This window comes from Acomys russatus, chromosome 4, assembly GCF_903995435.1.
Source record: "Acomys russatus chromosome 4, mAcoRus1.1, whole genome shotgun sequence".
NCBI lineage: Eukaryota > Metazoa > Chordata > Mammalia > Rodentia > Muridae > Acomys > Acomys russatus.
In genome coordinates this window covers 28,932,524-28,955,315 of record NC_067140.1, presented here as the reverse complement: position 1 = coordinate 28,955,315, position 22,792 = coordinate 28,932,524, and the positions used below count along the sequence as shown (strand labels likewise).

The window sequence follows — 22,792 nt, the reverse complement described above, 5'->3', positions numbered from 1 at the left end:
GAACTAAACAGGATAGAAATGACTGGACTACTTATTTTGTGTGGGTTTTTGAGACAGGGGCTATGTAGGTCTGCCTGCCTGTGCCTTCCAAGTGTTTGGATTTTGGGTTAAAAGCCTGTGCCACCACACCTGGCTAGTGCTTGTTTTGTTTTGTTTTGTTTTGCTATAACATCATTTATGTAGTCTAGGTTAGCCTCAAACTTGCTATGTAATGGTGGCGATCTGCAAACTTCTGATCTTCCTGCCTGTGTTTCTCTGGTTTTGGGACTATGGGTTTGTATCACTGTCCCCATTTTTCTGATTCTGCAGATAGAATCCAGACACTTGCTCCTGTTAGGTAAGTGTTCCACCAAGTCACATCTCAGCCCTATAAATGAGACACAATTCTAGATCATGGTGAATTCAGCAGGCCAAAGGCACTGGCAAAAACCAAAGTCCTACCGCCCTCTGGTGGTGGACTGGTTCTCACAATCAGACATGTTCTCAGAATAGGCAGGCAGGTGTGTGTGCATAGAAGCCACAGGGTAAACATGGTGCATTTCCTAGATCATCTTTACTTGACGTTTTTTTGGGGAGAAAAAGAGTAGGTAATGCAAAACATTTTTTATATTAAAACAGATGCAGATAATATTGAATAGAATATAAAATTTACATTACTTTTTGAAACAGTACTTTTGACATCAAAGACATTTCAAGCTGAGCTACTCATGAGCTTCAGGTTGCATTCCCTAACCCTGAGTGGGAGAAGACCCTGCATGCTCACACAACCTAACATCATGGCCTCTGCCGCAGTGATACGTCTAAAAGCAGCAAGTTCAGTGTTTACTCATTTGGCAAAGTACCAGTGAATTACTTAAACAAGAAACACCTTAAGCTTTCTCATCTTATGAGCATTTTAACCTGCTGTTAAAAAGGCCTGAGTAAATAGGAGCTTTATGCTTGAGTTGAAAATTTCCTTCTAAAGTAATTTTTCCTCCAGTGTTTTTAACATGCCTAACTGAGGGTATGACATGCGTAGCTGGGCAAATATCCTGGAAGCCATGTGGACTTTGGTCCACATTACCAGATAAGGACTTACAAATACACTTTTTAAGGATGTCATCAGAAATGAAAATCAAACACTTAGGAGCAGAGCTTACAGGCAACAGAAGCGCAGTGAAGATGACCTCAGGGCTTGTGGGCACTGAGCACTTATGGGCTACTGTTTAGCTGTAGTACTTGCTTCTCGTGCTACAAGAAGTCAAGAGCTTCTTTGGAGTGAAAGACCCTATTTCCTTTCCAATTCTTGCTAAAGCCTCTGAAACGGTCCTTTCTTTTGTTGGAGGTGATGCTTCTCTCTTCTACAGTAACTCAGCAGCACTGAGCAGTGAGATGGGTCAGCTGCACGGAAGCAGGGGGAGGTAGACTGGAGCTGCTACTGCTGTCTAGCATCTACCTGCTCAAGGTAATTCATAAACTCCCACACGTATGCCTTCTTCATTTTATCAACTTTTATAGAACTACTTCCTTCTTACTGGGATTCTATTCTTCATTTGACAAAGCCCTAACCTGAGACTCAAATCTACATGACAACTTGTTTGTTCTTTTAGGAAAATACTTCTATTTTCTGTTTAAAACAAGAATTTGGAGAAAAAAAAAAAGTCCCATTTTTAATAATTAAGGGGGAACACCAGTGGTAAATGATGTGCTAGGAAAAAGAACAAAAAAGGCAAACACCAATCACCTCCATTTTCCCAAGATTAAATGATTATTAAAAAAGCGCGCCACACTGTATAGAAATCAACATTCTCTCCCATAATTCTGTGCATTGGGACTATAGAAATGTCACTGTCCCTGCCCCAACATCTTCAAATTAACATCCTCAGGTCATAACAGTAAGTCTTCCCAAAGGGGACCTTCCGGAAAAACAAGCTGTTTCCTCGGCTCATATTTCCCTGGAAGCAAAAGAAACAGAAATAAAGTCCAGCATCAAGACAAAAGCAACCAATCCCAAGCAGCACTTCACACTGGACATGTCTCTAGATGTGACTGAGATGACTAAGACAGGACTGGACGCACCCGCGGGGATGAGTGACCCTGTGGTACGGAACTTTTATTCAGCTCTTAGCACCGACTTCTTCCTATGTGAAGCAGCAGTGTTTCATGTGTGCACAGCACCGAACTTCACGAGGCTCTTTTGAGAACATCATAGAAAATGTTTAGCACGCTGTCTGCTACACTGCAGATGACTAATTCAGTTTTACAGTTTTTCTAATTATGTACAGCATCAATGATTTCCCAGCTAAGGTTTGTCTAGCATCTTAATCCATTTTCTATGTTCTTTCTTCCTACAACAGGGCATCAGTTAGAAATGGGGACTGCAGTGGGAGACTGTCCTACAGAAACAGTAAAATCTGGTCTGGAGAAGAGCTGGGGGTGTAGCTCAGTGGTGAGGTGCTTCTCGCACGTGTGCAAGATTGTGGGTCAATGACCAACACCAGAGAAAGAAACCGAACAAGTTCTGGGAATGTAGCATTGTGGTAGAGTCTGTGCCTATTATTTGGAAGGCTCTAGGATTGACCCCTAGCTTTCCAGAAAACAAAAACAAAATAATACTTATTATAACTATTAAAAAAAAAAAAAAAAAAAAAAAAAAAAAAAATTAAAACAAGAATGTGGTGTAAAACTCAGAAGGAAATCCACAATATTTGTGGTAAGTTTATACTGAACTAACTCATTCAAAGATTCTAGCTTGGATTCAGTTGGCATGAATAGTGAGCAAAAGTAACCATAGCAACAACTGGACCTTTTCATTCAGAGTGCAGTCTGGGAGAGCTGAGTTCTGTGAACAAAGCCTTTCTCGTCTGTGTCCTGGGCTTCATGAAGTAATACAACAAAGAGCTTCTTTATGTCCTTTCTCTGCAGCCCTTTAAAAAGGGCTCGCTCCTCAAAACCATCTGCAAACTGATGGCCATGTTAAGTGATTGCATGCTAAAGTTAGTGGACAGCCCATCCATTATCTTAGTTTCTACTAAAACTTTGTCTAGATTGACCAAAAATGTTTTGTCAATGATACAGCATGTGGTCCTATTATGCTTGAGTAATATAACTCTAAGCCATAACCATAAACTATAGTTTTGACAAAGTCACTCGCCACTAAAAAAAAAAAAAAAAAAAAAAAAAATGGAACCAGGCAACTAGTTGTGTTAGTATCACTTTGACAAACTTTTGTCGAAAGACAAGTCTGCTAGGCCGAGTTCAATGCAAAGAGCATGTGCGCAGCCTATGTGAGGTCCTGGGTTTAATCCCAGCACCGAAATAGAAACAAGTTTGAAAAAGAGTTTGAAATCAGGACACTATTAAATAACTAGGAGAATTATCTATCTGGATCTTATTTGTAACTTTTTTTTTTAAAGATTTATTTATTTTGTATACAATTCTCTGCCTGCATGAACACCTGCAGGCCAGAAGAGGGCACCAGATCTCATTATAGCTGATTGTGAGTCACCAATGTGGTTGCTGGGTATTGAACTCAGGATCTTTCGAAGAGCAACAGTGCTCTTAATTTCTGAGCCATCTCTCCAGGCCCTATTTGTAATTTTCATTCAGTCACTCAAATGGCTTGTGGTTAACATGTAGGGATCTGTACTTCATTACTCCAGATGGTAATTTCTAAGTAGCACACTGTACTATTATGCTTGAGTGACACATCCAACACTGTAAAGGTTACGCTCATCAGCAGAATTTAAAAAGAAATAACAGGAATTGTCTGGAGATATGGCTCAGTGGTTAAGAGCGCTGCCTGCTCTTCCAAAGGTCCTGAGTTCAATTCTCAGCAACCACATGGTGGCTCATAACCATCTGTAGTGTGATAGGGCGCCCTCTTCTGGCCTGCAAGAGTACATGCAAGCAGAGTACTGTATACATAATAATAAATAAATAATTTAAGCCGGGCGTGGTGGCGCACGCCTTTAATCCCAGCACTCGGGAGGCAGAGGCAGGCGGATCGCTGTGAGTTCAAGACCAGCCTGGTCTACAAAGTGAGTCCAGGATGGCCAAGGCTACACAGAGAAACCCTGTCTCGAAAAACCAAAAAAAAAAAAAAGAAATAACAGGAATTAAGAAACATTATTTAAGAGAACAAAAACAAAATGAGAGATAAAAATACCGATTTTTGTAGCATGGACCAGCAATCTATCCAGGAAGTATATATTGGGGAGTAAGGAGGAGACCCACCAGCAAGCCTAAAATTGAAAACATGTTATTGACAAGAGAATCTTTGGCAAAATTCCAGCACAGGTTCTCTGAGAGACAGTGTTAATGAGACATATTACACCAGGGGAGGGGAAATCAACCACCTGTATAACCTATAGTTGTTTAAAGTCAACAGACAAACAGAAGTTTTATTAATTTTGTTTTCTGACAATCGCACACATGTGTAGTATTACTTTCCTTCACAGCTCTCTTTCCCTCCATCTCCATCCCCCTCATCCCTACTGCACTCTTTACCAGAATCATGACTTGGTTTTATTTTGTGATACACTTAGAGTTTCCTCTAGTGGGTAAATGAACAACTATATGACAAACTGTCAGGGAAAAGGAACTTATAAATGAACTCTCTTCATGAGGAGTCTAGGTATAAAAACAAGTAAACACTGATGAGCACATCCTTCTACCCGAATACAATCCGTAACCAACTCTCCTTTAACTCATTTTAAAAAAGTTATGTGGCTGGATGTGGTAGTGCACACCTTTAATCCCAGCACTTGAGAGACAGTGGCAAGTGGATCTCTGTAAATTTGAGGCCAGCCTGGTCTACAAAGCGAGGAATTCAGGACAGCCAAGGCTACACAGAGAACCGTCTTGAGTGCTGGGACTAAAGGTGTGTGCCACCACGCCCGGCTCAAAGGTTTTCTTTTTAATATTATGTTCTTATTTATGTATATATGTGAGCGTGTTTGTGCATATTTGTGTGTGGGTACCCACAGAAACCAGGACTGGATCTCTTGGAGTTGGGAATTACAAGCAGTTGTGAGCCACCTGATTTGGGTGCTGAGAACTGACCTCAGGTCCTCTTATCTGTTCAGCCATCTCTCTAGCTCCAGTTTTGTTTATTTTTCTGACAAAGGATCTCAAGGAGCCCACTTTGGCCTTAAACTTGCTATGCATCTAAGCTTAGCTTTGAACACCTGCCCTTCCTGTCTCCACTTCCGCAGTACTAGTATTAAGGCACAGGCTACCATGGATGGCTAGAGAACAGTTTTGAGTTCATTTGAGAAGCATTTTGCCTGATGTGGTAGAGCCATTTGACATCTGGGAAGAAGGCTCAATGGCTAAAGCACTTGCTACGAAAGCTCAGGATCAGAGTTTGGATACCCTGTACCTGCTCGGCAGTTAAGATCCCCCCACCCCAATAATCTGCACTTAGAAAGCAGAGACAGGATCCTCATGGCAAAGCCATCTAAGTAGATTGGCTGAATGGGTGAGCTCTGGGTTCTATGAGACTCTCTGTCTTTGTAAATAAAATGGAGAGCCACCATTGAAGACACCTAATACATATCTTCTAGCATGCACACATGTCCATGCACCAGCCAAAAAACAAAACAAAGTACTTACCCACAGTTGTTGACAGCCATAAGATTAGACACAAGCACAAAGGGATGTGTCAACATACTGGCAAAGAACTGCAAAACAGCAAAAAGACAGCCAGTTCATTCCTAGTTCAAGGCTACACAGAGAAACCCTGTCTCAAAAAACAAAACAACTCCTTTTTTTTTTTTTTGGTTTTTTCGAGACAGGGTTTCTCTGTGTAGCCTTGGCCATCCTGGACTCACTTTGTAGACCAGTCTGGCCTCGAACTCACAGCGATCCGCCTGCCTCTGCCTCCCGGGTGCTGGGATTAAAGGTGTGCACAACCACGCCCGGCACAAAACAAGTCTTAATAAAAATAAACTGTTTCAAAGTACCCTGAAGAAACTATGAGCATCCTCTCAGAGGCAACAGAACAACTTTAGTAGCCCACTTCTGGCTGGTGTGACGATGAGTGCTAGTCACCTCCACTACACGGGAGGCTGAAGCAGTTTTCCAAGGCAAGTACGGCGGCTCAGAGTTACAGTCAAAGTATTTGTTCCCCACCCTGATGCCCTGATGAGTTCCATCCTCAGAACCCACACAGTGGAAGGGAAGAACTGTCTCCCCAGAGTCCTCTGACCTCCACACAAATGCCTTGGCATATGCACAGCTCCCACAACACAAAATGAATGAAATGTGTGGGTACAAAGGGTGCGGCTCTTTGTGGGATGTGAAGGACATAATGTGCAGCTGCCCCTCTTCCCCCAGGAAAGCTGAGTAATAAAAAACCACAGGGGGTACATGCTGCTGTGATGTAGCAACTGTTTTGTTACCTTTGACAAGAGTAATACCTTTGGGCTGGAGAAATAACTCAGAGGCTGGAGAGATGGCTCAGAGGTTAAGAGCACTGCCTGTTCCTCCAAAGGTCCTGAGTTCAATTCCCAGCAAGCACATGGTGGCTCACAACCATCTATAATAAGATCTGGTGCCTTCTTCTGGTGTGCAGGTGTGCATGAAAGCAGAACACTGTATACATAATAATGATTTAAAGCAAAAAAAGAGTAATCCATTTGACAAGTGATTTCCAGGGAGGTATCTAGCAGCTTTTCCCTTTCCAGCAGACCATGTCTCAAAAAAGACCACAAAGGCCAGGTGTGGTGGTGCACACCTTTAATCCTAGCACTCAGGGAGGCAGAGGCAAGTGTATGTCTATGAGTTTGAGGCCAGCCTGGTCTACAAAGTGAGTCCAAGGCAGCCAAGACTACACAGAGAAACCCTGCCTCAAAACAAAACAAAAAAATAATAAAATAGTGGTCAAACAGGCCAGATTTAAAAGAAAACAAAAAAACTATGACTATTCTTAGATGATTAAGAGGATTAAGAAACTCACTCCTGTGACAGCTTGGGAATAACTTTTCATTTCATTCATGGTAGAGACCTGAAACAGGAAAAGAGTCTCTATCAGAATCATACATGAAGCAGATAGTTAAAACTCACAAGCACACCAATACCCTATTTCTAAATTATCAGTCTGACAGTATGAAAATGAAGCTTAGAATAAAGACAAAGTATCTATAATGAAAATAAAAAAGTGGCAGTCACAGTGGGGTGTGGTGGTGTACGCCTTACACCCAGCACTTGGGAGACAGGTGCAAGTGGATTCCCTTATATTCAAGGCTGGCCTAGTCTATACAGAGTTCAGGTCAGCCAGGGCTACAGTAAGCCCCCACCTCAACAAAAAGCTGGCAATGAAGATGACTGACATAGTGAAACCCTATTAAAAATTTTCAAGTTGACTGTCATCGTCAATCAACACTGGCAAATTCCTATCATACCAGGATGCACTTATCTTAATATTTGAAAAACAAAAGAAAACATGGTGGGTAACAAGTTCCCAACCATAGGAAACTTGTTTACACTATAGCCAAGAAGTAACTCAGATCCTCAAAACTTCTCAGGCTGAGATTTCTAGGAGCCCTTCAGTACCCCAGGAGACGAGGGAACCCCGCAAACACACCAAACAGTTATTCTCTGTGCAGTGTGTGCTCTAAAACTAGGTATCAAAAACCGGAGAAGGGATCTAGAAGCGCAAAGAGTGGTTTTCACTGTATAATGCTCTCTCTGGCGTATCACAACCTGCCATCTTTCTTACACCTAAATTAGCTCCCAGGTGCACACAGAGAAAGCCCTCACCAGCACATCTTACCAAGGTCATGACCTACCCCACTGTCCAGCGCATAGGTATTGACGAGATAAACCAGTGAGTTACAGAGCCACAAGGATATGATGTCACCTAGGAGGCGAGGAATTAGACCCCTACATGAAGGAAGACACAGTAAGAAGCAAAAAATTATGATCAGTGAAATAGTACAAACACTTGCCTCAAAAGTTAGATTCAACACCATTCCAGGGGACTGGAAGGGCATCAACTCCCAGAGTGTAGCCCTCATGTACACTTCAGTCTAGTTAGCAGCTGTACCAAAGGTTGGCCTGTCATGCCTTGTGTTCCCACTTTTAAAATACAGGTCAGCTATAACTCTCTGAATTATAGCTAATGGCTCGCTTTACTGCTAATAACCATAATGGGGGTGGGGGGGAGGCCAAAGATTTGCAAGGTGCTTTGCAGAAGAGACTTAACATGGATATGTCCCCCCCCCCAATTTTTTTCTGTTGGTTTTTTGAGGCATGGTTTCTCTGTGTATGTAGCCTTGACTGTCTTGGACTCACTTCGTAGACCAGCCTGGCCTCAAACTCACCGTGGTCCACCTGCCTCTGCCTCCCAAGTGTTGGGGTTCAAGGTGTGTTGGGGTTCAAGGTGTGTTGGGGTTCAAGGTGTGTTGGGGTTCAAGGTGTGCGCCACCATGGCCGGCGTTTCTTCCCGTTTGATATTAACATTTGGCAGGGCAGCCGGGCGTGGTGGTGCGCCTTTAGTCGGGAGGAAGAGACAGGCGAATTGATGGGATTTGAGGTCAGCCTGGTCTATAAAGCGAGTCCATGATAGCAAAGCCTACACAAAGAAACCCTGTCTCAAAAACAAACAAACCCCCAAACCCCAGTTATGTTATATAAACATGTTTTTGTTTTAATCCCAGGTGTGGGATATGGGGCTCCTGCAGGCTCCACAGCAGCAGCATATTTGTCTCATGCATGCTGATTCTGCTAGCTGAAGACTGTTTAATTCTGAAGACTCTAGAACTGGTATAAAAAGACCAGAGCCCAAAGGCAAGGCTATTCTTGTTGTTTTTTCCTGCTTCAGTTGTTGCTGGTTTATCAAGTAGTCAATAAAAAGGAGACAAGAAGTTTTTGGCACCTTAACAGCATTATGTAGTTTAAATAGACCTCAACACTCCCTTTCCCCATTAACGTTAAGTCTCTACTACCTGGTTTGGAGTTTTGGAAGGGAGGTAGAGCTATAAGAACCCCAATAAAACAGCTAAAAGATATATGCCAACAATGAGACTAACCATAAGGCTGTCTTTTCTATTTGTCAGAATATTTATACTCAAAAAAATAAAAATAAAAATAAAAACAAAAATAACAATAAAACTTAGGGGTTGGAGAAATGGCTCATCCAGAAGACCCAGGTTTGATGCCTAGCAGCCCTATGGTGGCTCACAACCATATGTGACTCCAATTCCAGGGGCTCTGACACCATGTTCTGGCCTCAGCACATGGTAGCCAAAACACACACATAAAATAATAATTATAAAAAGGAAAAGAAAAGAAAAAAGCAATCTGGGGTTAGCAGTACAGCTCAGTGGTGGAGCATGTGCAAAGATATGTTTGACTGTTAGCATCAATCATGGAGACACTGACAGCATAGAAGACTATTTTATTGCCCATAGTAAGTTTTTGTTAGCTAAGTATAGTAGTTTAAGGTCTTCCAAAGTTAAGCCTTGCAAATACTTATTCTCCTAAGGTAAGAAAATACATGTTATAACCTTTTTAAAATTATTTTTTAATTTTAAAAAATTTTAAAAATTAGTTTTCTCATTTTACTAACTGTATTATAAAAGAACTTATTATAAGGGTATGAACCTCACCGGGCATGGTGGCATAGACCTTTAATCCCAGCACTTGGGAGGCAGATGAAGGTGGATCTCTGTGAGTTTGAGGCCAACCTGGTCTACAAAGTGAGTCTAGGACAGCCAAGGCTATCCTATCTCAAAAAACAAAAAACAAAACCAAACAAAACAAAAAAACCACAACAACAACAACACAAAAACCAAAACCAAACAAACAAAACAAAATAAAAAACAAAAACAAAACCAAACAAACAAAAGGTATGAACCTCAAAAAAGCAAAAAAAGTTAGACATGGTGTTGAATACCTTTCATCACAGCACTTGGGAGGCAGAGGCATGTAGATCTCAGTGAGCTTGAGACACTATCTCAGAAACAGAACAGAACCAAAAAAAGTAAGGCCTGGTCTAGTGGCTCTGGAACCCACACATGGAAAGAGAAAATTGATTCTCCCAAGTTGATCCCTGACTTCTACACATGCTCCCAGAGGTCGAGGCACAGGAGGATCAGGAGTTCAAAGCCATCTTCATCCAGTTTGAGGTCAGTGTGGGCTATGAGTGACCTTGCTTAAAAACAAAACCAAGCCTTATTTCTTTTTTGGTTTTTCGAGACAGGGTTTCTCTGTGTAGCATTGGTTCTCCTGAACTCGTTCTGTAAACCAGGCTGGCCTTGAACTCACAGCGATCCGCCTGCCTCTGCCTCCTGAGTGCTGGGATTAAAGGCGTGTGCCACCACACCCGGCTTAAAAGAACAAAACAAAACCTTATTTCAAGGTGTGGAATCTTTACAATGAAAAATTAAAGTTAGCAGAGGTCTGTAGCCAGCTTAACATAAAGTAAACCTGGGAGAAAGTTTGCCCTCACAAGAAGCAAAGACTCGTTGCCCTTATTTTCAAGCTACTAACACACAAAAATCACTCACAGGTGATTTTTACTCACGCAAAAAATCCTAGGATGCCTTCTTCCCGGTAGATGGTCAGTATGGAGTCACACAGTCCACTAGGCAGTGATAAAAGGTAAAGCACATCGAGATCACCTTCAACTATGAGAAGGAGGCTGTAGTAATCACCGCCCCACCCCACCCGCACTCTCACAAACAGGGCTCCACATAGTCCAAGCCAGTTAAATTTATTACGTAGAGGCTGACCCTGAACTCCTGCCTGCACTTCTAAAGGAACCCGAGACCACAGCTGTACCCCCATAATACCTGGCTAATGATAAAATCAAACTTATAACTTCTTTTCCTACCTTTTAATTTAATACATTGTTCTGTCTGCATGTACACTTGCAGGCCAGAAGAGGGCACCAGATCTCATTATAGATGGCTATGAGCCATGATGTGGGTGCTGGGAACTGAACTCAAGTCCTTTGGAAGAGCAGCCAGTGCTCTTAACCTCTGGGCCATCTCTCCAGCCTCTTTTTGTTTGTTTGTTTGCTTGTTTTTTGAGACAGGGTTTCTCTGTGTAATAGAGCCCTGGCTGTTCCAGACTCAATTTGAGACCAGGCTGGCCTTGAACTCACAGAATCCACCTGCCTCTACCTCCTGAGTGCTGGGATAAAGGCATGTGCCACCACTACCCAGCTTCCTCCCAATTTTCTAGCACTAGTTCACTCTTGTAAACCTATCATGTACCTATGAATCTATTGGGGCTGGAAAGATGGCTCAGTCGGGGTTTTTTTGTTGTTTTTGTTTTTCGAGACAGGGTTTTTCTCTGTGTTACCCTGGCTGTCCTGGACTTGCTTTATAGACCAGGCTGGCCTCTACCTCCCAAGTGCTGGGATTAAAGGTGTGCACCACCACTGCCCAGCAATGGCTTAGTTGTTAAGAACACTGGCTGCATCCACATGGCAGCTCACAACCCTCTGTAATTCAATTCTCAGGGGATCAGATGCTCTCTTCTGGTTGCTGTGTGCACCAGACATACATGAGGTACACAGACATATAAGCAAGCAAAATATTTGTGCACATTTAAAAAACAATGAAGCAATTAACTATGAAGGGGTTGCTGGGCGGTAGTGGCACATGCCTTTAATCTCCTAACTTGGGAGGCAGAGGCAGCTGGATCTTTGAGCTTGAGGCCAGCCTCATCTACAGTTTCAGGACAGCCAGGGCAGAGAAACCCTGTCTTGAAAACAAAACAAAACAAGACTACAAAGAGGGTGCTATATACAGTTCAGAGTTCATTTGGCTTCAATGGCCCTACACTGTAGTCTGTGGTCCCTGGGTAGGCTCCTAACTTAGCCTAGGCCTGTTTTCTTGTATTTTATTGCTTTTGGTACAGGTCAAATGACACAAGTATGAATTTGTTCTGTAAATGCTATAGAACCATAAAAATATAAAGTAGTAATATTATATGTTGTTTCAAAGTATTTCCTTGCGTAGTTAAAAGCAACAGGCTGAGAAGATGCTTGGTGCTTAAGAGCACTTGCTGCTCTGAGAGGATCCAGGTTCAGGTCAGCATCCACATGGCAGCTCACAACTCTCTGGTGTTGGGGCTCACAACTGTCTCTAACCCCAGTTCCAGGGCATCTGACACCTCTTCTGGCCTTCATGGGCACTGAATGCATGTGGTGCACATACAGACAAGTAGATACATACACAAATCAAAAAAAAAAAAAAAAAAAAGCAAGCAAGCAAGCAAGCTGGGCGATGGTGGTGCACGCCTTTAATCCCAGCACTTGGAAGGCTGAGGCAGGTGGATCTACATGAGTTCGAGGCCAGCCTGGTCTACAGATTGAGTTCCAGGACAGCCAGAGCTGTTATACAGAGAAACCTTGTCTTAAAAAACTGAAGAGCCGGGCGTGGTGGCGCACGCCTTTAATCCCAGCACTCGGGAGGCAGAGGCAGGTGGAACGCTGTGAGTTCGAGGCTAGCCTGGTCTACAAAGTGAGTCCAGGATGGCCAAGGCTACACAGAGAAACCCTGTCTCGAAAACAAAACAAAACAAAACAAAACCGAAGAAAGGAAAACAAACCCCAATCACTTACCAGTACTTAGACTCTCTGCCAATAAATTGTACCATAGATCTCAGAGTGATCACTGTAAAACAGAGACAAGACTATTTTATTTTAAGAACTATGTTGAGAGTGTGTGAGGCAGCTTAGCTGGTTAAAAAAAAAAACAAACAAACTTGCCGACAAGCCCCACAACCTGAGTTTATCCATCCTCAGAACCTATGTGGCAGAAGAAGAAAATGGAGTCCCAATAGTCCTCTGACCTCCACCATATGTTGTTAAATGCCTGGCCCTCCTCTGCCAAAATACATGTAAAACAAATTCACTTTCATTGAAACAAAACCTCACCAACTGTGTTGAGATTTATTTTAATAATCCTAAAGGGTTTTCATCTAAAGACATTTTACGATCTAGAAAAAGATGACAAAGCAGGTGAGCAAGGATATGAAGGCAGAGCCCTGAATTCAATGCCCATGCTGAGCTATCTAAATGCCCAAGAAAGAATAAAGAAATGAAATTATCTTATGCTATCAACTGCAAACATACCGTGGAAGGGATGTGTAATGAGGGTAGCAGCAGAGCGAGCAATCATCTCTCGAGTTGTCTAGAAACAATCAAAACACACTTCTGAAATCTAAATAAATGCCACTTACATTTCTGCACAGAGTGCAGGTGGACACTGAGCACAGGGCAAAGGACTAGACACTAAAGCTTTCCTGTTTTGGCACCCAAAAGCTAGCTCCACTGGGATTAAGGTAATATTTTGCCATTTTATTACACCTCTCATGCATTTCAACCTTCTGTTGTAGTAGCTTTTTGAAATCTCTCTGAAAAAGAGACTTCAGTTATTTTCCCCAATTTCATACACAAGACAATAACAGAACACACACACATACATACACACACACACACACACACACACACACACACACAGAGAGAAAGAGAGAGAGAGAGAGAGAGAAAGGCAAAGAAACAGAAAGAGTACCAGTTTGCATAAACTTACTAGAGCTGGAATCATTCACCCATTTGACAGTAGTAGGAATTAAACCCAGGGTGTGTCTCTGTCTCTCTGTCTCTCTGTCTCTCTGTCTCACACACACACACACACACACACACACACACAGTTAAGTGCTCCACTAACAAGCTATATGCCCTGGCCCCCGTTCTACTTTTGTCATGCAGCTTGTCTCACTAAGTTGTTTAGGATGGCCTTGAACTTACTGTAGGCCAAGCAGGCCTTAAAGTTCTGCTCCCCCTTCTTCAGCCTCCCAAAGTAACTGGCCTGAGCCATCATTTGGATTATCTACTTTCTCTCACCATAAATTTCAAAGAAGTTGGTTATCTACACTAGAAAGATGTTAAGCTTTAGGTATGTGCCAACATCTTAGGAACAACAACCCTGCAAGTGTGGAGCCTTGGAGCTTCTGTCCTAAGTCATCTTTTCGGCCTAGGAATCTGAATTTTATTGAGTCTGGGAAGTGATCCATGTTCAAGCTTTGGAAATACTCTACAGTAAGCTACATCTCCAGCCTACCATGAGGATGAGAAACAAATGATAGGAACATTTCAGCCTCACAATAATAACACAAAAGCCTCTCTGGACAAATAAAAAACAACATATTGTGTGCTGGATACAGTGCATCCTTTAATCTCAGCATTCAGGAGGCAGATCTCTGTGAGTTTAAGGCTAGCCTGCTCTACAAAGTGAATTCTAGGCCAGCCAGGCCTACACAGTGAGACCCTGTCTCAATAAAACAAACAACTAAAAGACAAAAAATTTCAAAATTACTTGCTATATGTTTTCAACACCACCAGAAGGCTTTCAAAGCTGGGGGTGCAATTCCACACTGGGGAGGGGGGAGCTGAGGCAAGAGGACCACGAGCTCAGGGCTAGCACAGGATACAGACGAACTGTGTCAAAATCATAATTAAATTTAAAAAAAGGATAAATTAGGGGCTGAAGAGATGGTTTGAGTGGTCACAAACACTGCCTGTTCTTCTTCTTTTTTTTTTTTTAAATATATTTTTATTTAATTTTTAATTTATGTGCATTGGTGTGAGGGTATCAGATCTTGGAGTTCCAGATAGTTGTGAGCTGCCATGTGGGTGCTAGGAATCGAACCCGGGTCCTCTGGAAGAGCAGACGGTGCTCTTAACCACTGAGCCAACTCTCCAGCCCCTGCCTGTTCTTCTTTAAAACCCAGGTTTGCCTCCTAACATGCACATGGCAGTTCTCTGTAACTCCAGTTCCAAAATATACTCTCCTGGCGTCCACCAGTACCAGGCAGGCGTATGAGCAGGCAAAACAGCCCCACACAAACAAAAGAATAAATGTGATAAATGTGAACCTGCCTTAGTGTTAATGACAGAGTGAGTAGCACCTGTCTCAACAGCAAGCCTTGTCCTTCTTTTGGGTTATTACACAGGAAAGCCCAACTTAAACTGAAGATTTAATATCACTTGGGAACAGACTTGGAAGAACAGGATTCATGATCCTGGATCGATAATAAGGGATAAATTTATCTCTTACCTCTTTGACAACTCGGTCAAAGGAGGACGGGTCTTCCTTTTGTACATTTACAGGTCCAAACTCCTAGAAATCAAAAGCAAAGACAGAAATCTTGATGGTCTTCAAACTCATGGCTACCCCATAAGACCCCCCACACCACGGAGATGAAAAGGAAAAGCCTTGGCTTTTCTTCTATGGAGGGTCAAACAGCAGGAATTTGCCAGAGATAGACAGGAGCCCACAGAAAAGCAGCCCTAACCTACCTCGGGTTTCTCACATTCCTGGTAATACTACAGAAAAAACAAAAATAAAGGATAATTAGAGCTATTAAGAGAAGGTCCTGACAGAAAGTAAAAAGCACTGATTTTCTTCTGCAAACCTCCCAATTTCTACTCCACATTAATCAACTGGAAATAAACGTCCTAAGGTGGTATTACTTACTGCGAAGTTGAACATCATCAAACATCTGGAGGAATTAGCAAATGCTCCTGAAAACCCTATTTTTGTCGGGGACAGGAGAAGGTAGAAGTTTGGAGACAAGATCTAGTTACTCAGCCCAGGCTGATCTTAAACACGTGGTAACTGCTTAACCTCAGTCAACTAAAGCGTAGCATTATAGGCTAGTGCTACCGTGCCTGCTTTGAAAACTTTTCATTTTTGAGATAGACTTTCAGGCCTTGAACTTGCAGTCCTTCTGCTTCTCCTTCGCATGTGCCAGGATTATAGGCATACACTGCCATACCAGTTCACATGGTGCTAAGAGTAGAAGCCAAGGCTTATACCTAGTTAAGTGCTTCCCCATCCACACACACATTAAAATTTTGATTCAAGCTCCAGTAGTGCAAGAAAAACAAGGTGGTGGTGGTGGGTTTAGTATGAACAGTAACAAAATCATCCAAGGACACAGCTTAGCAACTATACGTATTTAATAGGAAACTATTAAAAACAACAGCCTAGTTCCTGCTCTTCTCATGGGAAAGGCAGAAACACCAAATTAGGCCAAGATTCTTTTGTTTGTTTGTTTGTTTTGTTTTTTGAGACAGGGTTTCTCTGTGTAGCCTTGGCTGTCCTGGACTCACTTGGTAGAAAAAAATGTCCTCTAACTCACAGCAATCCACCTGCCTCTGCCTCCCTGAGTGCTGGAATTACAGGGGTGCGCCACCATGCCCGGCCACCATGCCTGGCCCGTAAGAATCTTTTTTATGTAAGGTAAAAGAACATAGACTTGGTACTCAGTTTGAATATCACTGTACTTTCCTTTTGCACGTGACTGCTTCTCAAACAAGCAAGATAGTTTTCTTTTCTGGAGAAGAGACTGTGACTGTTATAAAATCCCAGATTATACTACAAGAGGAAATATGGCTTCTGGTATATTTGAGAAACAGAAAACATACTCAGGAGGCATGCAGTTCTTTTAGTCTGAGGTCAGTTTGGTCTACAGAGTGAATCCCAGGCCAGTTAGAGTTACACAGTGAGTTTCTGCTGTAGGGTGGCTTGAGTGGGTGCGATGACCACAGAAAGCAAAGACTAGAACATAGAAAATGTGCTAGGAGAATGTAGGAGGGTCCAAGAACTGCATGCTTAAAAAATGACAATTAGCGTTGTTATTTTCTTTACTTCTTTTTCTTTCTCTCCCTCTCTTTTTTTCAGCTAGGCCTCATAGCCAATAACCTTGAACTCTTACTCCTGCCTCAACCTACCAAGTGCTGGGCTTGCAGGCTCGCTAGACCATGCCTGAGTCTTATTTTCTAGGCTTATCAGTTAAAAAGCAGCCAATACTTTGGGGGGGGGGGGGACTGTTAAAAAGGATCACTGCTGGATCTAGTAGCACACACCTTTAATTCTAGCTCTCAGGAGGCAGAAGGAGGATCTCTGAGAATCAGAGGCCAGCCTGGTCTACATAGAGCTCCAGGACAGCCAGGACCACAGAGAAAGACTCTGTCTTAACCAGGCCCACCCCGGCCCCATCTCTCAGTAAGAAGTCTCCTCATTACCTAGGCTTGTACAACACAGACTCCTGACGGTCAATGACGACAGCTGACTGTGGCTTAGGGAGTAGAGTAAGTGACGAAGCTGTATCTGCTGTTAGGCAGGATATGAGGATGCATAAGACTCTTGGGATATGACCGCAAGAGTGGGCAGAAGGCTCAAGAAGCCACGAGTATAGCTTTCCCCCTTCATTCTGGGAACATGTCTTTTTCAAGACATCTTGCAACCCACTGTCCATAGCTCTGCAGGCTTTTTGCATATCTGGGTCCATAGGTGTCTCTCAGGCCACCTATGCTACCTACTGCTACGTACATGTGTGTATCTCCTGGGAATCTCAGGCATAGCTCAGCACTTTCAAGCTAGGTTCCTGTGGTGAGGACCTGGAATGTCACATCAGTGGCTGCCTCCTGTGTAAAATATAACATCCAGCCCTTGAAAGACTGCAGGGCACAAAAAGATGAAATGTTAACTGTGGTTCTGGTGAAGCCAGGCCTATCCAGAAGGCCTTTAGGATGCTGGATGTCTGTTAAAAATCAGAACAGTGAGCCAGGCGTGGTGGCGCATGCCTTTAATCCCAGTACTCAGGAGGCAGAGGCAGGCGGATCGCTGTGAGTTCAAGGCCAGCCTGGTCTACAAAGCGAGTCCAGGACAGCCAAGGCTACACAGAGAAACCCTGTCTCGAAAACTAAAATAAATAAATAAATAAAAATCAGAACAGTGGTCAAACCGAACTTGAAACCTGCTCTCTTCAGCTGGGTCATTAAAGTACATAAAATCTCTGGAAGTGTCCCTAACCCTAAGAGTACCTTCCACAATGTTGACAGACAATTTCTACAACCCCTTCAGCCTCAGGTGCTCTAGTAGGGTGCCAACACCCTCCTGCAAACCAGTGTCTGAGGCCAGGTAGGCAGATGCACACACTATACACAGGCCCGGCTGCCCAGCTGCTGAAGCACAGCACCGTTTTGAGTGCAAACCTGAGTCAAATAGAACCACCACCTAGCAGAAGCTACAGAAGGCCCTGGCAAGCCTGCAAAATAGGCCTGAGACCACTTTTCTTGTCATGGCTTTCTTCCATGCCACCAATGCACCAGAGACTCATCACACGGCAGGGCATGTGTGACGGGAAGAACTTGAGAGGGCTATGGCTCAGACCCTCCTTCACTGTAGCATGGGGCCCTGGGACTGACGACTCCAGAAACATTTTACTACCTGCATTCATCAGTTTTGTTTTAACTTTAAAAATTCATGTAATGAAATGGGAGTGATGGCACATGGCTTTAATTTCAGCATGCAGGAGACAAAGACAGACAGCTATCTGGGAATTCAAGGTCAGTCAGTCTGGTTTATATGGCAAACCCGTTTGTTTTTTAAATCATGCAACAAAGTTGTTGGGTTTCTCTGTGTAGCCTTGGCTGGCCTCGAACTCACAGTGATCCTGCCCGCCTCTGCCTCCCTAAGTAAATTTAATTCCTGAGTGCTAGGAATAGAGACGTGAACCACCACACCCGGCTGAAAAAAAATTTTAATATGCAATGAGACACATACACAATGCTGAGGAGGTCTCAGTCGGTTAAACCCTTGTTGCATTGCAAGAACCCATGTAAAGCTAGTCATGGCAACATGCCATAGGTCTATAATCTTTGTGCTCCAACAGAAAGATAGGAGGCCGAAACAGAATTCCCCAGGAGCCTATGGGCCAGCTGTCGGTGCATACAACAGTGAATAAGGAGACCCATTGCAAACACGGTGAGTGTGCTAAGGACCCACACTAGAGGCTGCCCTTTGACCTTTGCATGTGCACCATGACTCATTTGCTCAAACATGTGCACACATAGACAAAACCAAATCTAACAACAACAAAACTCTGACATACACATAAGAGCAAACAGAACCACTAGTAAAGGAAATATCCACACCATGGAAAACAGCCATTACTCCAGACCCAATATCTAGACTCTTCCCGCTGTTAAGGTCCCCATTTCCAGGCGCTAGAGACTAAACCCACAGCTCTGCACATGCTGGGTGAGCTCTCTACCACCAAGCTGCACCTCAGCTATTAGTTCATTTTTTTTCTTCTGTAAATGTGTTTTTATTATTTGTGTGCGTGTATGCTACATACACATACAGAAAATGAAGATTCTTGCCTTCCATCATGTGAGCTCTGGGGTCAGCTTCAAGTTCATCATGGCATCCTCACCTGCTGAGCCACCTCAGTTATGCTTTGTTTTTCTTTTTGAGTCAAGGCCCCATGACGCCCAGGCTGTACTCAGGATGTAACTGAGGCTAGCCTCGAACTACTGATCCCCCTTCTTCCACCTCCTAAATGCCAGGATTACAAACACATACCACAAGCTAGGTGTGGTGCCGCATGCCTTTAATCCCTGCGCTCAGGAGGCAGAGGCAGGCGTATTGCTGTGAGTTCAAGAACAGCCTGGTCTACAAAAATAGTGAGTCCAGGACAGCCAGGGTGACACAGAGAAACCCTGTCTCAGAAATCAAACAAACAAGCAAAAAGCCATACCACTATGCCTAGCAGCAGCTCTTGCTTCTTTTCAATTCATTTAGTAGAAAATGTGTTACTAAGAAAACTCCAGAAAAAAGTGTTCTCAAGTTTTCTTCTACAATAAATAAGCCAATAAGTAAAAATTAAAAGCTGGGCGCAGTGGCACACACCTGGAATCCCAGCACTCAAGGAGGCAGAGACAGCCGGATCTCTGTGAGTTTGAGGTCAGTCTGGTCTTCAAAGCCAGTCCAGAACAGCCAAGGCTACACAGAGAAACCCTGTCTCAAAAAACAAACAAACAAACAAAAAACAAAACAACAAAAATAAAATAAAAATAAATAACTTGAACTGTAAAGGGTGAATGGAACTATTTTCTATTCAGAATCTGTTCTAAAGGAAGGTCACAGACATCAAAGTCAATTACTTCAACTTGCATAAATTTCCTTTGTTTCTTGGGGAAGAGTGGGTATTTCAAGAAAAAAGTTTCCCAGATAGGCATGTGGGCAACCATTTGTAAACTCTGTACTCAGAAGGCAGAATCAAATTCAGAGCCACCTGGAATCCACAGAGAAATCCTGTCTTCAATCAGCCAATCAATCAGTTACTCAATAAAGAGAAAATTCTTTCAAGAGACAAGCAGGGTTCTGAGTGTATCTCTGAAATTGCTCTTTATCAGTAGAATGACGTGCGCACAAAAGGCAACCCAAGTGTCTGAGAACATCAATGAAGGTCCTCTTACCTGTAAGACTTTACCATGGACCACAGTCCCAAGGATCCCTGAACACAGTCTTGGAGTTAAGCCTGTGAACAAGCCACGCTTCCCATCGATGTTTGCAATGTGCTGGGCTGGGGACACAGGTCAGACATTTAGGTTCTAGTCCGAAAGCCTGGTTACAAGAGACTTCACGGCAGCTCCATCTTCTCAGTCCTCATGTCACCCAACTCCAAGTAAATAAAAACACCTACCATAGCAAAAGAGGCCAGGAAGCTGATACACTTGTCGCCCAAAAATATTTCGTCCAATTGTTGGAGGAAGAGGCTCATATCCCACCTTTAAAAACAAAGCATTGCATCAACACTGAGCAATACCCCAGGAATACTGTGGCTGCAAGGTCTTGAAAAATGAAAATCAGGGTCAAATGTTTATGTTTGGTGCTGAAAATAGACCCCATGTCCATCCTTACACTCAATGACTCTATCAGCAAGCTACTTCCTTATCTCCATAATTTTTTACAAATAAAAATGCTGTCTAACTTTTCTAAGTCATTGATAAGGTATTATCCTTATCAGCCTTTTGTTCTGTTGGATAGATTTAAGACTGGGTTCAATAAACTCCAACTTGCCCTTTGAGTTGAAGTCTACAGAGTAAACCATGAAACTAAGATAGATTACCAAATTGAAAACAGAACAAGGAAACCACAATGTTAGGAAAGCTAGTTTACTGATAAGGCTGACAAATATTTTTTATATTTGAACTAAATGAGAAAATATCCACTGAAACAGCATCAACTGCCTACCTATACGGCTAACTAGACAACAAAGGAAATTGAGTACACAGCTGGGTACCTCACTTACAAAAGCAATTACAAGCTAGGTCCATGTTAAATGTACAGACTCATTAGCAATATACTCAAGTCATAAAAATTAATGATTGCCGTTTTATTTGTACAATATATTCAGGAATTGAGTGCCAAAGGGATGCTAGTGAGAAAAAAACAGGTCAGTTTAGGCTCTCTGCTGCTGCAATTCCTTCATCTGAGCTCGTTGAAAATGCTACCATGCAACTTTTAAAACAGTATTTGGGAATTTCACCAAACCCCTGGGATACTTGGCAACACTCAGATATTGTGAAATCAGAATTTAGGCTACCAAATTGTTGAAGTAAGAGCACTGAATGTCACTAAAAAACACTGTTCTCTGAGAACTGCTGAGTAGTATAGGTTCATACATGTCCAGCAAAATGCTGTCACTCATCTTATGCAACCTAGCTCCAAGTGTGCTAATTCTGTTTTAGACACAGATTTCATTTTTTGCACTTCAATGTTTACACTAAAATCTGAACTTGTGTCAGTTCACTTGGCAACAATTTGTATGAATAACAATTCAAAAACTGAGGTCCATCTCAGAGTCTTGCTTTTTTTTTTTAAGAACGGTAAACAGTGAGATCAGGGATTCTAACACCTGCTTCCTTCTGGGACACAAGGCATGAGGTAAGTATGTCGCCCCTCAAAAAATGCTTAAAAATGGCCTGCTCATCACAGGGAAACTTAGAAACGCAACTGAAAATGCTATCACTAGCTAAAAGTAGGCCTCGTTACCCACGAATATAAAATCTCACTTAAGAACTATTTTACAGCAGATTGGAAAGCTAAAGGGAGGCGAGAGAGACATCCGGGAGCTTGATGTGACGTTTAAACTTGTTAAACTCTCCAGCTCTGACCAACGTGATTTTCATTGTCATGAACCACATGGGCTGCTGTGAGAACGTTCAATGGATCCTTAGGAAATCTGACTTCATTATCGCTTCTCAATGAGTTCCTTGTGTATATCCGGGTATCTGGTGTTAAAATCTCTGAACGGGGATAGAAGTAGAAACAGCAGAACAGAAAGAAAAAGCGAATGGAAACAATAAGACGTTGGCTTTGCTAGAACTTCAAATTCGCTCTTAGATGAGCATTTCACGTCTGGAGCTTGGGCTATTTCGGCGAGGAGGGGTGGACGAGGCGAGGTGAATGTCAATTTTAGAGGGGCGACAGGGAAAGGGTTGGCAAGCCCTCGGTGGCGATCGGCCAGGATCAACCTCAGGGAAAGGAAAAACAAAGTCGCGAAGAGCCACAGGGCAGGGAAGGCCAGGGTGGCAGTTGGCGAGCCTCGGGATGTTTTCGAGAGGGGCCGCGAGGCCGTGGAAGTTGTCCCCGAGGAGAGGGAAGGGCAGGGTGAAGGCCTGGGACGCAGAGCCGCCCCACAGGCGCGGAGGGCGGTGGCGACCCGACAGGACGCTGGCGGGGAAGGGCAGGGCGACGACTCATACCTGGATGAGCACTTTCACGTACATGAACGGCTGGGACAGGATGGTGAGACCGGAGCCCAGGAGCACCTGACTGGCCGCGTCCGCCATGATGGCACCCGCGGACGGACGGACAGACCGAGTCACCTAGCGACACAGCCCGTTCCAGATCACGTGTCAGGGGCGCCGGCTTCACTGGCCCGCCCGCAGCGCGCCCGCCCGCGCAGGCCCCGCCCACTGCCCCGCCCAAAGAAA

The 22,792-nt window shown here is 43.3% G+C and overlaps 1 protein-coding gene across 1 annotated transcript; it reads right to left on the bottom strand.

The window, feature by feature from the left end:
- Positions 1-534: 534 nt before the first annotated feature.
- On the bottom strand, positions 535-22,729 carry Mtch2 (mitochondrial carrier 2). The gene is made up of 13 exons (XM_051144072.1): positions 22,562-22,729; positions 20,497-20,581; positions 20,270-20,376; positions 15,299-15,325; positions 15,057-15,119; positions 13,073-13,130; positions 12,560-12,611; positions 10,511-10,570; positions 7,773-7,866; positions 6,941-6,988; positions 5,596-5,663; positions 4,148-4,223; positions 535-1,934 (listed from the first exon to the last, which is right to left on the bottom strand). Exons 1-13 carry the CDS (start codon positions 22,646-22,648, stop codon positions 1,848-1,850), a joined length of 912 nt encoding a protein of 303 aa, XP_051000029.1. The 5' UTR covers positions 22,649-22,729; the 3' UTR covers positions 535-1,847.
- Between the last annotated feature and the right edge of the window lie 63 nt (positions 22,730-22,792).

Excerpts from the sequence above, each read along its gene's own strand:
- Mtch2 (XM_051144072.1), bottom strand. The coding sequence starts at position 22,648 with ATGGCGGACGCGGCCAGTCAGGTGCTCCTGGGCTCCGGTCTCACCATC. Across the intron at positions 13,131-15,056 it reads TTGACCGAGTTGTCAAAGAG|ACAACTCGAGAGATGATTGC; the intron begins GTAAGAGATAAA and ends GATTGTTTCTAG. Across the intron at positions 7,867-10,510 it reads GGCATCCTAGGATTTTTTGC|GGGTCTAATTCCTCGCCTCC; the intron begins GTGAGTAAAAAT and ends TCCTTCATGTAG.